Source organism: Phoca vitulina, unplaced genomic scaffold (genome assembly GCF_004348235.1).
Source record: "Phoca vitulina isolate PV1807 unplaced genomic scaffold, GSC_HSeal_1.0 scaffold14, whole genome shotgun sequence".
In the NCBI taxonomy this organism is placed as follows: domain Eukaryota; kingdom Metazoa; phylum Chordata; class Mammalia; order Carnivora; family Phocidae; genus Phoca; species Phoca vitulina.
This window is the reverse complement of record NW_022589717.1, coordinates 46,041,857-46,058,324: the sequence shown is the minus strand read 5'-3', so window position 1 is coordinate 46,058,324 and position 16,468 is coordinate 46,041,857. Positions and strand designations below refer to the sequence as shown.

General features: G+C 39.0%; 2 protein-coding genes across 4 annotated transcripts in view; one reads left to right on the top strand and one right to left on the bottom strand.

Moving 5' to 3' along the window:
• The window catches only part of GALNTL6 (polypeptide N-acetylgalactosaminyltransferase like 6), a 1,076,341-nt gene extending 1,074,671 nt beyond the window's left edge, over nucleotides 1-1,670 (bottom strand). Inside the window, exons 1-2 of one of the 3 annotated variants that reach the window (XM_032413199.1) lie at nucleotides 1,052-1,670; nucleotides 346-655 (exon numbers count right to left, since the gene is read on the bottom strand). In XM_032413199.1, the coding sequence (XP_032269090.1) occupies nucleotides 346-483 (138 nt within the window). In that variant the 5' untranslated portion in view covers nucleotides 484-655; nucleotides 1,052-1,670. Of the gene's footprint in view, nucleotides 1-345 lie in introns of all 3 variants that reach the window. The other 2 variants (XM_032413198.1, XM_032413205.1) reach the window with 2 other exon arrangements.
• Nucleotides 696-16,225, top strand: LOC116637349 (translation initiation factor IF-2-like). Its single transcript, XM_032412711.1, has 3 exons — nucleotides 696-771; nucleotides 1,330-2,069; nucleotides 15,274-16,225. The coding sequence occupies exons 1-3, from the start codon at nucleotides 696-698 to the stop codon at nucleotides 15,328-15,330; spliced, it is 873 nt and encodes a 290-aa protein (XP_032268602.1). The 3' UTR covers nucleotides 15,331-16,225.
• Nucleotides 16,226-16,468: the final 243 nt, after the last annotated feature.

Sequence of the window (16,468 nt, the reverse complement as noted above, 5' to 3'; positions counted from 1 at the left end):
TCCCCGTGACTAAACTTGTACCAAACCCACTTCCATATCCCACAAATTAGCAGTTACCTTTCATACACCTCAAGTTAAAATCAACCTAAAGACCAACTGAGAGAGATTGTCTTCTCTTCCTCTTGACCTCTCTTATCCTTCTTTTCTAGTTTATTTTACATTTCACCCATGTCATTAGTTGAGATCTTAAAACAAGGACTTTCTTAAACCCCAAAGTCTCGAGTCTTGTAATATGTGCCCTGCAAATACTTGGGAGAAAACCCAAGGCTGCCACACTTGCTTCCTTGTGTCCCCGCGAGTTGCATGTCTTACCAATCCTGTGAGCTTTCTCCGGATGGCACTTACCTGCTGCTCCCCGGGTTCTGTAGATTTCACCAAGTGCTTATCCTTGTACAGAGACCAGAGACCAACATTGGGCAGGAAAATTAAAGCCACCATGAATAACAAAGTCATCTGCAGAAATCTCTTCTGTTTCCTCTTCATTGCAAATGATAACAGAGAAGAAAAGTTAAAGGAGATGGCTCCCTGACTGCTTCTTGTGTTTAATGCCAAAGTCCTTTCCTCTCCCCTGCGAAGCACCAGAAACTGAGGAGAAGCTAAAAACTTTTGTTGCGTGCTCAGCACCAATCTGCAGGATTCAGAGGGAGTTGGGCATCTGCAGAACAAACGCACAGTTACTTTCCCCCCAGAAAACTATGACGAAGGCATTATCTATTGGCTTAGAAGTAAATGACTTGACTGAGGAAATCATTAAGCCTCTCTTAATACAAAGCAATGGAGTAAATATGGTCATTTGACACATAATCATAAGTTATGAAAGTCTATAGCATTCTAGATACGTAAGAACACAGCAGTGGTGGTGTTTTCCCCCCTTAGTGGGGGAGGGTTGGGTTGGGGAGGAGCGGGTCAGTAGGGGGAACGACGTGGGAGGAAGCGGCTCAGCCCCAGCAAGTGTCAGGAAGAAAAGCGTCCGCTTTTGACATTGGAACATCACCTTCCTCGTCTTCCCTGAACGTCTGTCTCCTCCTGTGCTCCCCCTGGGATAACCCACCTGAACTCAAGTTCAACTCCCTCTGAAGCCAGCGTGCTGGCGGGCTCCACACGGATCCAGGGACACGGGCACCGGAGCACAACTCCTGTTTGGATGGAGGTCCACAAACTCCTGGATGCTCACGCGCTGTCTAAACTCTCCTCCGCAGGCAGCGGCTCGCGAGCGGGGAACCTGCTGGAAGGGAGGCTACAGATGTCAGCGGAGTCCAGCCAGGAAGTGGAGGCTCCGCGCCGTTTCGCCTCGCGCAGCCCTCGGAACGTGATCTTCCGCGAAGTAAGCGCTCTGCCCATCAATCTCTTCCCCTTTCCCCGTGACGCTCTCACGCTCCGCTGTTCATGTTACCATTCTTTTCCGGCAATTGAGCGAACCCAGAGAAACATCACGAGCACCTGAAGGGCGGTGTGTTCAACCTCGCCTGCCGCGAAGGGGATGGAGGGAGGTGAAGCCGAGTCTGCGCCGGGCTGGGCAAGGGGCGAGGGCGCCGGGGAGGGCGAGCAGTACGCGGAGCTGCGCCGCGCTAGCTCCCGGCCGCCCGCTCCTCGTTCGCTGTCGTCTGCCTTCCGCCGAGAGGCTGCTGGTGCCGACCACGTGCGGGAGCCCGAGCCCGGGAGGGGAGGGCGGGCCGCCTGGAGGGGGTGGGCAATTCCTCCCAGCTTCCAGACCCTATATAAACAAACCCCGATGCGAGGAAGAAGGGGAGGGCGAAGACGCTGCAGGACGTGGATTTGCAGCTGCCAGCCTCCGCCGAGCCTCTCTTTCTCGGCCAGGGCTTCTCGGGGCAACCTCAGACCGGCATAGATACCCGCTCCCCCACTCATCTCACCCAAAAGGCGCCAGGCCAGAGACTCCGGAGAAAAAGTCGCCGGCGCTCGCGGGTTTACCCCGATTCCTCCATGGTGCCGGCGGGAGCGTAGCGAGCCCGGACGCGGCGGCGGCCGCGGGAGACGGAGGAGGACCGAGGATGGGCCCGTCCCGCCGAGAGGGGCTTCCCGGGCACGGGTCCCGCCGCTCAGGCCAGGTACGTGGTGGGGGAGGAGGAAGAGGATCCCGAAGCGAGGCAGGGCTGAGGCTCGGGGTTCTCAGGCAGCAGCTTCTGGGGCGACTCCCGCGGAGACCCAGGGCGCTATACTTGGGTCTGCAAACACCCGGGGCCCCGTTAAGATTTGGCAGTGCCGCCGCGCTCCTCCCCCGCCCTGCTCGTCCGCACTCCGCACTCTTTCACGGCAAGGGCTACCTGTCCCTCCGACCTCGCACACTCCTCCCATGATACCCGGAAAATGTGGGGATCGAGACTTATCTCTGGCAGAAGGGACTCCTCCCTCTCCCTGACATATAGATGCACCAACGCCCCTGAGCGCACACGCACGAACCTGGGCAGCCTCTCCAAGAGACCTGCGTGCCTAGCAACGTGCATTGGGTACTCTTGGGATCCAGAGCTCATAACTCCTGAAGGAATGGGGACTTAAATGAGGCGACAGACATGCATGCAGTGCCCCTTGTATCAGCCCTGTCTAGAACCAAAAAGAAGCGCCATGGCCATCTCTTTGTTACAGGCTAGATGTGATGCCCACATACTTGGGATAGATGAGACTGTGGGCCCCAGAACGGTATTTTGGTATTTTCCCTCTCCCTTCTTTCCTTCCTCTCTTCTTCATCTCTCGCTCGCTGGCTCCGTATTCTCCTCCCCCTCCCTCTGCCACCCACTTCTACTCTTTATCCGTGGCTCACTTGAGAAAGACACAGATGTGAGTGTTAAAGAGTTATTATGCCTTCAACTCCTCACATTATGATTTTAAAATGTATTTGAACAATATATATTGGCTGTATGACTGCATGAATAAAGCTTTGTGCTGCAATATTTGTCTTTGTGAATCACTTGCATTTCAAAAAAGTATATAAACACGTTTCATAAATGTTTTTAAATATGTCCTTTATGTAAAGACCAATTACCCTTCAAATTTTCACAAATGCAAGAATCCAGAGAGCAAGAGACTTAATTCCTCACCACCCTTACACACACACACACACACACACACTGCCTTTTGTATTCTGCATTATTTTCTGATCTTTTTCTCTCTCAGCAAGTGCAGTTCTGAAACATAGAAATATGAATTCTGAGAAGAAACAGCATGGAGAGATTTTGCTGGGAGGCTTGGTCCTCAAGGAAAGGTTTTGGGGAATTATTTAAGTATATTGGACATTTTCTGCCTTATAGATGTTATTAACAATTAAGAAATAAAAGTACTCAAAAGTAAACTTGGAATTAAAAAAATTAAAAATTCTTCACGTTTTAAATAATGGTTTCTTCATACCCTCCCCCCCCCCAAAAAAAAAGCCCTGGATCCCAAATAGACATATTGTCATATTGTCATTCTGTTTGCTGAATCCAGGATTCTGACATGAATTATGCTTCATAATTGTTACACTACTAAATGGTCTTGCAAACAGTACCCATTCCCAGAACATTGTTAGTTTCAGTGACTGGGTATAATAACCATTACTTCCCAAATCAAGTACATGCAGAATATATGGTAGAAACTAGAGGGAGAAAATTATTATGTTCACCCTTTTTACTGTGTAGCTCCAAACAATCACTTTTGCTTTTTTCCTCCATTTACTTATTTATCTCTTTATTTATTTGAATCAGATCATAATTTCCACTCAATCTGGTCTTCTTTTACAATTCCATATATAAATTTCCAATAGATGACAATGCTTCTAACTAAACTTAATTATGTTAAGTTCAGTTTACAAACAAACAAAAACACATAAAATGACAGTTAATTCCTTTGTTCAGATAATACAGATTAAATGGAAAGACACATTCTTTTACATTAGTTATTAATATTGGTTTAATAAAAATCCTGTCTTTAAAAATTTGTTTTATATCCAAAGGCCCCTTTTTACCTCTGTTTGCTTCTCCATTTTGTTATTTATGATTCAACTGGGAACCTCAGGTAATCAGAGTCCCATGTGTCTAGCAATGTGTTAATAGCTACAGGGACACATGGGAGGCAAATAGAGCCGTATCTGTGACCATGAATAATTTACAGTCTAGTTGAAAAAGTCATATAAACGCAACTGGAATAAAAGAAAGAAAGAAGCAGGATATTGCTTTAGTTATAGCTCTACTCCAAAATTTGATGACTTAAAACAACTATCTCACTATCTCTCCTGATTCTTTGCATTTGAATGGTCTCAGCTAGGCAGTTCTGCTTGGAGTGATAAAGGCTGGGTCTTGGGGCTTAGATCTTGCTGGGCCAGGATGATTCCCTTACATGGGTAACAGTTGGTACTGTCAGCTGGAAGATCATCTGGGGCAGTCAGTTGGAGCCTCTCAATTCTCTACATGGCCCCTCCACATAGCCTGAGCTTCTCACAACCTGGTAGCCAAGATCCAAAAGGGAACATCCCAAGAATCTGTGTTCCAAGAGGGAGAAAACAAAAACTGCTGAGTCCTCTTAAAGGCCCAGAATTGGCACCACCTCACTTTTGCAGTAGTCACAGGACAAGCCCGGATTCTCTGGAGGGGGTGGTGGTGAAAGTATGGCGTTCAAACTGACATCTCAGTGAGAGATTTGATGAAGAGTATTATGGCCATCTTTAACCCACCATAGATATTCAAAGGCACATAGGTAGGAATTCCTAAGGAAGGCCTAACCAGATTAGACAGTGGATGATGAGGTGTAATGGGGAAAAGTTTTCATAGGTTGGATTGATGCAAATTTTTCAATTTCTACAGACAGTGAATTAACTTTTAGTTTAAAAATGGGTTTATTACAGGGCACCTGAGTGGCTCAGTCGGTTAAGAGTCTGACTCTTGATTTTGGCTCAGGTCATATCAGGGTCATGAGATTGCCCTGCAGTGGGCTCCATGCTCAGCTTAGAGTCTGCTTCTCTCCTTTCCCCTCTGTCTCTCTCTCTCTGCACCCCCCCCCATGATTCAATCTCTCTCTCTCTCAAATAAATAAATCAATATTTATAAAAAAATAAGCTTATTACTTCACTTTCCAGTTATAAATACTAGGGATGTCATGTATACCATGATGACTAAAGTTAACATTGCTGTGTGATATATAGGAGAGTTGTTAAAAGACTAGATCCTAAGGGTTCTCATCACAAGGAGAATTTTTTTTATTTTCTTTTACTGTATCTATGTGAGAAGATGAATATTAACTAAACCTATTGTAATCCTTTCATAATATATGTATAAGTCAAACCATCATGCTGTACACCTTAAACAGTGATGCATGTCAATTCTCAACAAACCTGGGAAAATAAGTTTATTATCTTATTTAAAAGACTGTGACATGATTGGAACTTAGTTGGAAAGAGAACGTTCACCTTGGATCTTAATATGGTGGGGTTTATTTTCACTGACATGAGTTTTTTCCAAGGTTTTATCAGAAGGAAGAGACACTAGAGCATAAAGATAATGTGTCTAGAAATGGAGGTATAGGGGCGCCTGTGTGGTTCAGTCTGTTAAGCGTCTGCCTTCGGCTCAGGTCTTGATCCTGGAGTCCCGGGATGGAGTCCTGCATCAGGCTCCCTGCTCAGCGGGGAGTCTATTTCTCCCTCTGACCTTCCCCCCTCTCATGCTTTCTCTCTCATTCTTTCTCTCTCAAATAAATAAATAAAATCTTTTAAAAAAGTGGAGGCATATTCCAATCTTCTTTTATCCAATGATGATGTCTGGAATATGAAAAATCTTGAAAGTTTCCACTCTGAATAAACTACTAGGATATTTTGTTATTAGTGTACCTTTATCTAAGTTATCTCAGTTTTTAAAGAAAAATGAGTCTACAGTGAAAATCGGGAATGTATTAAATAGCAATTTTAATGAAAGTATATTTAAATTACACAATTCATTTTTGTGGAATTAAATCAAGACATATGTTATAGGAATCTTCTTCATTTTTTTCTCTGGAATTTCAATGTTTTCCACTACACAATAGAAGGAAATAAGAGCCAACTTAAATATCAAAATATGATAATACTCAATCTCTATCATTGTTGAAATTCTTCACCAAAAGAGCCCTGAGTCAATTTCTTTATATATGCAAGTGCTGTTGGGCAGAGGATACAAAGATGAAGATTCTTGCAGAATTTTCAGCACCACAAGGGAATTAAAGGTGTTTGCAGTTAAATGTGGTGCAAATTAAAAAGTGACAAATGCTAAAAGAAAAAGAAGGTTGTTTTTTCTTGGCCTAAATATTTTCTAACTAGACAAGAACTTCACTTTCTGGTGTTTAAACTCTTAATAGTCAAATTTACCTCTCAATATGTTTTTTTTTTTTCTTTTACCAGTAGAATATACCTTGATTTGAATATAAATATATAAATATAAATATATTGAATATATTTTTCTTTCCCTATGTATTTAGCTATCAAACATTCTTTAGCACTTACTACATGCCAGGAATTTATATAAGCATTTCTTAGGCATAAGTCATTTAATTTTATAAATAATCTTATTATGTAGGTTCTATTACTATCTCCATTTAAGAGCTTAGAAAACTATGGCAAGGAAATGGTAAGCATCTTGGTCAAGTAAGTGTAGTAAGTGCTAGGGCAGGAATTTAAACCCAGGCATTTTGCTCCCGATTCCACAATCTTAATCACTGCATTGTATTTCCTAAAAATTTTCTGACAAAAATGTTAATTCTCTCTATATATATCTATCTATCTATATAGATAGATATATATATCTTTTATTTCATTTTTACCTTTGTGAGAAGTTTAAAGGAGCTAAGCAAAAGAGTTGAATTTGGGGGAGATGATAGTCCAGTTTCATAACCTTGAAGCTTCTTTGTTCTTTTTCTTTTTTTTCCTTTCTATTTTTTTTATTAGGAGTGTAAAAACGAAGGTTATGCTGAACATAATATTACCCAATAAACTATTCCTTGATATTTTACATAATATATAAATATATTTTTAGTTTGCATGATTATAATTATAAATAGATCACATATTAGATTTCTAGCTTAGCCTTGACCTTTATTTTATCATATACAGCCTTTTACAAAGAAATTTAACCCATACTATGCCTGTAAAATATTTGTGGTGAACAAATAAAGTACATCCATTTATTTCAGTGAAAAGTCTAAATATTGTTTGAATGATGAAATCAAGTGGTAATAAAATTAATTTTAAATTTGAATGCAATACAAAATATCAAAAATGTAAATTTTTTTTTTAAAAGATACAATTAATGTAAGTGAAGCCAGTAAAACATGCTTAAGAAGCCACTGAATGGCATATGGCATGTTCCACTTTTTTTTTTTTTGAGAAAGAGAAAATAAAGATGTCAGACACACATTATGTATTGAATATTAAATTTTTTCTGACAATATTTATGGGCATGAAATAAATTTTAAAAATATAAACTTCTTATTATAATTTGAGATATACTCATATCAATTAACAGACATTTACTAATACTTTAATAACAACCCAGACACTGGAGACACAAGTAAGTGTAGTAAGTGCTAAAGAATGTTTGATAGTTTGAACACCACGGACAGCCTTCAGACATTTAACTACAGAAACAAGTTAAGTGTAGATTACGAATTAGAACAAGTCATGGTTAAAAATTAAGATGTGGAGAAAAATAAGTTAGGGAAGAAGAATAGAGCATGCCAGGAGGGGAAGTGGTATAATTTCAAATAAAGCATTAGCGAAAGTCCTCACTGAGTTGAAACAAATATCTGAAGGAAGCAAGGAAGTGAACTTGGATTCCAAGAAGATGGAATTCCAAGTAGGGGAAGCAGGAAGCAGAAGACTCTTTGGTGGGTTTATCCGGGATGTGAGAGAACAGCAAAGAAAGTGCTCCTGGAACAAAGGGCTGTGAAGGAGGAGATGGGGGAGTGGGGTGAGGAATGAGGTGGGGAGCCAGGTCAGATATTACAATCTAGTGTAGACAGAGATTTAAACCTATAGGAGAAATCTGACTTTTAGTCTGAGTGAGATGGGAAGCCACTAAAAGGATGTGAGTAGAGATTAATACAATCTGAGTTACTTTTTAATAAGATCATCCTGGCTGCTGTGTTGAAAATAGATTACAGGATAGATAGGAAAGAAGTTGGCGTTAATCCAAAGGAGATGTTGTCTCTCTTAGGGTGATAGCAGTGGAGATGAAGAAAAATAGACTTGAAAAAATCTCACTATAAAACTGCACTGAATAGTAGCTGGAACGAATATGGGGTGTGTGAGAGAAAGAGAGAGCCCAAGATACTCCAAGTTTTTGGTCCATGCTCTTGCAAGCCTGGATTTGTCTTTTACTAAAATAAGAAGACATTGGGAGAAACAGGCTTGACGGAGAAGATCAGGTGTTTGACTGGACTTACTGAGATGGCATAGCTAATGGTAGAAATGTTGAGTGAGTGTTTGGATATAAGACTCTGGAATTAACAGAGGTAGAGGGATGTGGAATCTAAGTTGAGGATATAACTCTAGGAGTCCTTTGAGTACTTAAAGCCATAAATGTTATGAGATTATCAAGAGACTGAGTGCAGGTAGATAATGGAACAATCAAAGGTGTTCCAACAATAAAAGCTTAGGGAGATGAAGAGAAACCAGCAAAAGACCTTGAGAGGTAGTACTCAGTGTGGTTTGTGGAAAACTATGAGAGTCAAATGAAGAGACTGTCTCAAAGAGGGGGGAGTGATCGGATCCATCACTACTGATAAACTGATAAGTCAAAAAAGATGAAGTTGAAAAAATCACCACTGGATTTAGCAATTGTAAAATTTCCTTCTCTCATTAGGGAGTAGGAAGGTAGCAGCATCAAGTATAGCCAAAAGTAACAGTTTAGATACAAGAAAGGATGATCTCTATAGAAACTCTGATAACAAAGTTTTAATTAGCATAATTATGTTAAGCATTTAATGACCAAAGCAAGGAATGTATTTAATTTTGTGCTATACAAGTGCATTTATCTCTGAAAGCAATTATCAAAAGAAAATGAAAAGATTCTGAACATCACCAGTTTATGAGAATTTAAATTATTTTCTTCCTTACTGTGAAACTAAGACACAATGATTTTAAAATTACTGCATATAAGCCTCTCAAACTTTTAATGGTAACATTAAAAAAAGACTAAAATTCACTGGGTTAGCCATTCTTGCCTTCTGACCCTGTCTGATCAATTTGAAGGTTGAAAATAGATTACAGGATAGATAGGTACTCATTAATGTGCTCAGCAAATTTTATTGAGAAATTACTTTTCCAGAAACCTGTTTTGGACCAATTTCTCATCATCCAAACAAATTCAAGTCTTGCAAGATTTCAGGTCTCATGCATGCATTTCTGCCCCCTTATCCTCTGGAAGTTCTTGAGGATCTAATTTAACCAGATATCCAGATACACACACACACATAGAATTTCTATCAGCATGACTATGGAGCAAAAAAATTAATATGTTCTTATACCCTTAAAATAACATTTTATTAATAAAAGACAGAGGTATTATTGCACATGGACGATATATTGAAGTATTGGTGAGGAGAGATAGAGAGAGATGGAGAGAGGGGGGAGAAAGATACTAACTAGGGACAAATGCAAATTAAAAAGCAGTGCATCTTAAACCTTTACATCTTTTATAAAATCATCATGGTATATCACTATCAAATTCTATTCAGGAGCTACTCTTCACTTTTTCCCTATTCATTATGTGATTCTGTCTGAACATTTCAGTTCTGATTCTATCAACTACCTATCTATCATGTATCTAACTCAGAAAAAAAAAAAAAAAAGCAGAGACCCTTCAAAGTAAAAGATGACTCATGTTAATTATGTCTGATGTGCTTACAGATTACATCAACAATTCTAGTACCCTAAATTATTTTGTAACTACACTGATTGGAATCTGTGGTTTCACCTCCAGACAAGTAAATATATCTTTTGAGATCCCCTTTTGAGAAGCTCTAGGAGATATATTGCTGGTAATAAAAAGAGCAAAGAGGAGAAGGAAAGTCTGTGTTCAAACCCCACCTGCATTACTCACCATTCCACATGACCTGCAAAGACATTTAGTTATACTGGGTGTCTTCTTATAAAACCGTGAAATTGGAAAATTATACCTATTTCAAGAGTTACTGTGATGACCAAAACAGACGTTTTCTGAAATGCTAGGAGTTTCCCTAAATAAAGTTCCATTTATATAGGCAGAATAGAATCAAAATAAGCACACAGATAATGGGACCTCACTCATTAGTTAATTCCTAATCATGATGTTTCTCTTTCATAGTAAATAACAGTGAGAATTGCATTTAAGTTTATCCCTCAAGATAGAGGAAAAGAATCCTCTCAAATCAAATCTGCTGGTGACATCTGCTTTAGGCTATACTTCACAGTGTCTTGGTTAAAACAAAAGACTTTTTAGTACACTAAGTATATACACTACTAAGTAGTAAATAATTAAAGTTTTAGTAAAAATAATTTAGTAAATAAAATTTAGTAAAAAAATTTAGTAAAATAATTTAGTAAAAAATAATTTAGTAAAAAAATTAGTAATAATTATTATTACTACTAATAATGTAGCATTAGTTATGCTATCAATAATCCTGTTTGGTAAGTGCTTTTTTTTTTTCTCAATGTGTCAGGCACATTGTTAAGCATATATTACGTTTTTAATCTAATTCAGTATTTACAAAACCTTTGTTTCATCTCTACCTTTCGTTAGAATTATCCCCATTTTATATATAAGGTAACAAAAAAACAGGAAGATAAGGGAATTCAGAAAAAATCACCCAGCTAATAATACAATCTGGAACTGAATAGATGTCTCTCTGATTCTAACATCTGAGCTCACCCTATTAAAACAAAAGCGTAAGTATTTTGCTAAAATTTCTTGATTGATTTTAACCTTTTATAAAATAGATATGATTTGGTTAAATTTAAAATCCTAGGTTATATCCTTTTTAAAATAATATATTTTTTTCTGTAATATGATGAGGCGAGCTTGCAAATAAATGTTTTCCCATTCGTTAATGAAAACTTCATAAGTAGTTTCAGTAGAAAAACTTTGTACAATATAATTATTGAACAAGGCTCATAAATGTACCAACATCATAAATGTTGAAGGTTTTAAGAACTAGTTTTTTGTCTGTGACTTCATTGGGAAATGCTTTCAAGTATTCAGACACTGGATTTGTCTATTGCTCTTTTCACTACCAATTTCATTAACCAGTTTTTCACTGCTATCCAAACTTTAAAAAGTTTTATTTTATATAAAATTCAATCCTTTTATCTCATGTCAAGAAATTGAAATATATATTTAAAAATATTAATTTGTATGTATGCCTGAATGCAAACATTTCTACATATGAACATTAAAACAATTAGAAAAGTCTCATTGGTGCTTGAAAATATGATGCATTTCCCAAATAGTGGATGCTTTTCTACCATAGTCATTCAAGGAAAGAAAGCCAAGAAAATGTCTCATCCCTAACATACCGTAAGGGCTTAATACAAAATATTATAATGAACGAACATACAAATGAATGAATATTTGAACATTATCATCCTGTAGAGAATATATTAGACTTCAATAATCTCAGTGTTAGGAGTATCCTTGAAAGTCACTTACCCAAAATATTACTCTGCAACTTGCACCACAACTACATGTTCAAAGAGGTTGTCAAACCCTTGTTAGAAGACTTGTAATATCAGGGAATGATCTACCTCCCAACTACTCATCTTATCCTGTACAACTGAGCTACAAAATCATTCCTTGTATTGAAATAAAACTCATTTCCTTGTATATCGGTCCTGGTTCTACACCTTGTGCTCACCAGTTTCAGTCCCATCCCTTTTCCACATGACAATATTTTCCATATTTGATGATATTCTATTTAATAAAGATCATACATACTGCCTATGTAACTTATGTGATAACATTTCAGTATATTTTAATATCATTTGAGAGGAAATTAATTATCTTATTTTTCATTAATATATCAAAAGAACTTTTCTAGAGTAGACAAATATGCCCTCAGGTACATAATATGTGACCATCAATCTGGTGAATTCATTGTTCCATCCTCATCAGGAAAAATGGAGCAGAAGTTCTATTCACAAAGGGAGCAGAATAGTATGCATTTATGTTCTTTTAGGGCTGTGTTGTCTCCCGTGCTCTGTGATAATATAGTCCAAAGCAACCTGTGCCATCTAGATTCCCTCAGTACATTCTACTGGTCCACTTGACTATAGCAGTAACTTCATGCTAATTAACATGAGCGAGCAAGTGACTAACTTGCTGAAGACATTATAAAACAAATGTGCTTCAGAAGATGGGAGAAAAAAAAAATCTTATGAAAGTTCAAGGGCCCACCATATTAGTAATACTTTTCAGTTTTTTATAGGATTCAGTTTTCCAGGAATGTCAGGGTAAAGAACTAATTATTATATCTCACACCCTCAAAGTAATGAACAAATTATTAGATCTCACATCTTTTAGACTAAAAATGAAGCACTGTCTCATAGGCCTTACTAGATTTTAGAGATAGTATATCTCACTTAATAATATTGGTCCAACTATTACTGATTTTTTTTTTAAGATTTTATTTATTTATTTGACAGAGAGAGACACAGCGAGAGAGGGAACACAAGCAGGGGGAGTGGGAGAGGGAGAAGCAGGCCTCCTGCAGAGCAGGGAGCTCGATGCAGGGCTCGATCCCAGGACCCTGGGATCATGACCTGAGCCAAAGGCAGACGCTTAACGACTGAGCCACCCAGGCGCCCACCAACTATTACTGATTGACAAGGAAGTCTGACAGCTTTGAGTGGGAACCAGAGAAGGATCAGGCTCTGCAGCAGGTCTGGCCAGTGTGCAAGCAGTCTTAATGTTTGAGCCACATAATCTGGTGGATTCTATAGTATAAGGAGTATCCCTAATGGGAAAAATGATGACTGATATTCATGACAATCCCTGATAGAAGAATCACAACATAGCCCCTACACTTCTAGATCAAGACCATGCAATCTGAAGCAGAAAATCATATTCCTCTTGAAAAAAATTCCTGGTGGCTAGTTAGTCTTGGCAGAGACAATGCTTGGACACAGGACAGTAAGTGACCAGGCTGCCAGAGCTTCCCAGTGTCAGCTGGAGTTTGTCCAGTCTATCCGATCACAGGGTTAGGTGACGTGAGTGGCAATCCTTCATAGCCTGTATGCTCTGCATCTGAGATAGGACACACGTAAGGCCAGGGTCAAAGACACAAGGGAACTCCACAAACAAACGGTCAAGACATCCATGTCTTCCACCACTGTTGCAATAGTACCTTTATATTATATTACCTATGGCCACAGCTATCTGATGGATGAGAAAAAGTTCAAGGTTGGTTTTTGAATGACCTATTTTGGTATGGGTGTGACAGCTAAAATTGGACTACTGATGCACAACTCAGGGGCAATTCTAAAATTCAGCAATGAGGAGAAATACTCTCAATCAGCATAACTTCATGTAGGACAACTGGTCATCTAATGTATGTCGGAAGACGAGTAGTCCGAAGTAAGAATATATATGTATACAGACAAACACAACATCAGTGGAAAATAGCTTGACTGATAGGGGCCCAGACAGGGAAATATCAGAACATGAAGACAGGGTACTCTAGAGAAGAGACATATGTATGGACAGATAAGAATGGGAATAAATTGTGAATATACTTATATAGCATATCAACACCCATCAGAAAGCATCCACTATGGAATGGGCACAAGCAGATCAAAGACTTGACCAGCCGATGTCACCCAGAGGCTGTCCTGGGTTATCCCAGAACTGGCATAACGTGCTTATTAATGGAAGTAGCTATGATGACAGGTATGGAGTTTGTGCATGACTGTAAATGCTTGAGTTTCCTTCCAATAATCCTGAACTACCTCCCGTCATTGTCAAATGTCCAAGCTACCAGCAGCAAGGACTTAGAAGTAAGTTACTTACATTGGATCCCATCTACCCTAGAAGGAGCAGCATTTCATTTTGACTGGAATTGATCCAAGTATGGGTTTGCCTTTCTGGCTCTTGACACCTCAAGCAGCACCACTATCAGAGGGTTTACAGAGTAGCCACATTAAGAAGTTGGCCAATAACACATTATCCTATATAACATCCTGTTGGTCCTAGAGATCCACTTTAGACAGGAGAGTGGCAATGGCCACATGACCATGGGACCCACAGAGCCTGTTATCTAGTTATCTAGAAGCTACCGGCCCAGGAGAGCAATAGAACAAATTTTAGAGAGAAATTTGAGAGAAACCATCTTGGAGATGATATACCCAACATGAGGGTTGGACACAAATTAAAATAATTAGAATGCATGAGTCTAAAAAACAAATGGTAAAGCAGGAGTGACCCATTTGAGGAATTTGTGATTCTTTATCCCTGCATTTCCAGTCTCTGTGCTTTAGAAGTCCTGGTTCTCAGAAGGAAACATTTCCACCAGAACATACATGAAATTCTATTCAACTTCAAGCTATTGCTGCTATCCAACAACATTGTACTATTCAGCTAAGAAACCAGCAGTCAAGGAAAGGGTTAACTATCTTTTAAGTAATTGACCCTGATTATCAGAAGCAGGAAAAATAGTTTTCACACCCTGATAATCCACAGAAGCATTTATTTTTTTTAATTTTATTATGTTATGTTAATCACCATACATTACATCATTAGTTTTTGATGTAGTGTTCCATGATTCATTGTTTGCATATAACACCCAGTGCTCCATTCAATATGTGCCCTCTTTAATACCCATCACCAGGCTAACCCATCCCTCCCTCCCCTCTAGAACCCTCAGTTTGTTTCTCAGAGTCCATAGTCCCTCATGGTTCATCTCCCTCTCCTATTTCCCCCCTTCATTTTACCCTTCCTACTATCTTCTTTTTTTTTTTTAACATATAATGTATTATTTGTTTCAGAGGTACAGGTCTGTGACTCAACAGTCTTACACAGAAGTATTTCTTAATATTCTTCTGTCCAATCATGACAAAGAATGGACAAAGGCACAAGTCACAGCCTGAAAAGTACCTATGACCAGGGCTCCAGACCTCTTAAGGATGAGGTCTATGTAACTCCTCCAAGCTAACAACTTAGATGAGCAAGGGTGCTAGCAAGGGTGAGGGGAGTCCCAAATAGGTAGTAAAGGAGCAAGCTAACAAGTGCTAAGTTATGGCCTAAAACTACCAGTAGCATCATGGGGTCCCACTAACTTTCCTCTTCTAAGTTTTTCCTAGAAGAGGTGCCAACCAGAAGGATGGGCGAGATGTTTGCAGATGGATGAACTCATTGTTTGAAGCAATAGGTGGACTGCAGTAGATGCTTTGCTGTGCCTCCCAGATCCCTCTTTGGACTGAGACTCTCATTTCCCCTGCTGTCAGGAGTGTCGCTGCTGTTGGCATACAGCTAAGTCCCTCTCTGGGAATTGCCCTTGGCCAAAGGAGGCTGTCTTCTGTAAGGTTATGCACCATTAACCAAAATGCCACCCTCCTGGGTGGTAACCTACAACCAGTGGTTGAATGTTGAAAGAATACAAAGGCTTGGCTCCTTTGCCTCAATAAGGACAACCCAGAAGAATACTATCAGTTCCACAACTGCTCACAGGAAGAGTTGAAATCTCTGTTGCAACTTCATCAGATTCCAACTTTGCCTTCTGCCCAATCCTCCTTCCCCTATAACTTACTAATGTAGTTTCCTATAACAGTCCCTGTTAGAACTCCTGTTTGCAAGATGCATTGTCTAGATCTGCTTTTAACTATGATATATTTTCAACTTGGAATGTGTAGAATCATTTGCTCTGTACTCCTTTGTTATATTCTACAGAAGCTATGGTATTTTCTTCAGATTACAAGCATATATTAAGTGACATTATAAAACCACTTTGAAGACATTTTCTAAAAATGACTTAAGGACTTTTTATGGTCCCTGTTTAATTAAGGTTGATAACATACTTTATAGAAAAGATTACTTGGGGAGGAATAAAAACAATATATTCAACAGCTATAATGACTGCTTTTAATGCCAAAACATTGAAATAAAATCCCCTTAATATTAAGTCTATAGTATTAAAACCTCATATAGTACCATTAAATCAGCAGTGGAATGATTGGCCTTTTCCCCAATATTCATTTGGATAATCTGGCAAGGACAGTTTTAATGATTAAAATAAAATTGTGCAGTTCAGATTCACAGTACATGTAAGTAACATCAATTAAAAAATAATAATATTCTTATTCTCTTATTTTTCCTTTTAATTTGACTTTTTGCTAGCTAAGCTCTACCTTGTCAAGATAATGGCCCACTCTCTGTCACTCATCTATCATGTTACAGGGTGGACTTAAGAAAACTGACAGTTTCCATGAATAACAATAACACATCCAAAGATGTCTCCAGAAAAGGGAATTTTATAGATGTAAAAGGGA

Coding starts and splice junctions, on each gene's coding strand:
- LOC116637349 (XM_032412711.1), top strand. CDS start 696: ATGACGAAGGCATTATCTATTGGCTTAGAAGTAAATGACTTGACTGAG. Junction 772..1,329: donor TAAGCCTCTCTTAATACAAA/GCAATGGAGTAA, acceptor CCGCGAAGTAAG/CGCTCTGCCCATCAATCTCT. Junction 2,070..15,273: donor GGTCCCGCCGCTCAGGCCAG/GTACGTGGTGGG, acceptor TCCTCTTCTAAG/TTTTTCCTAGAAGAGGTGCC.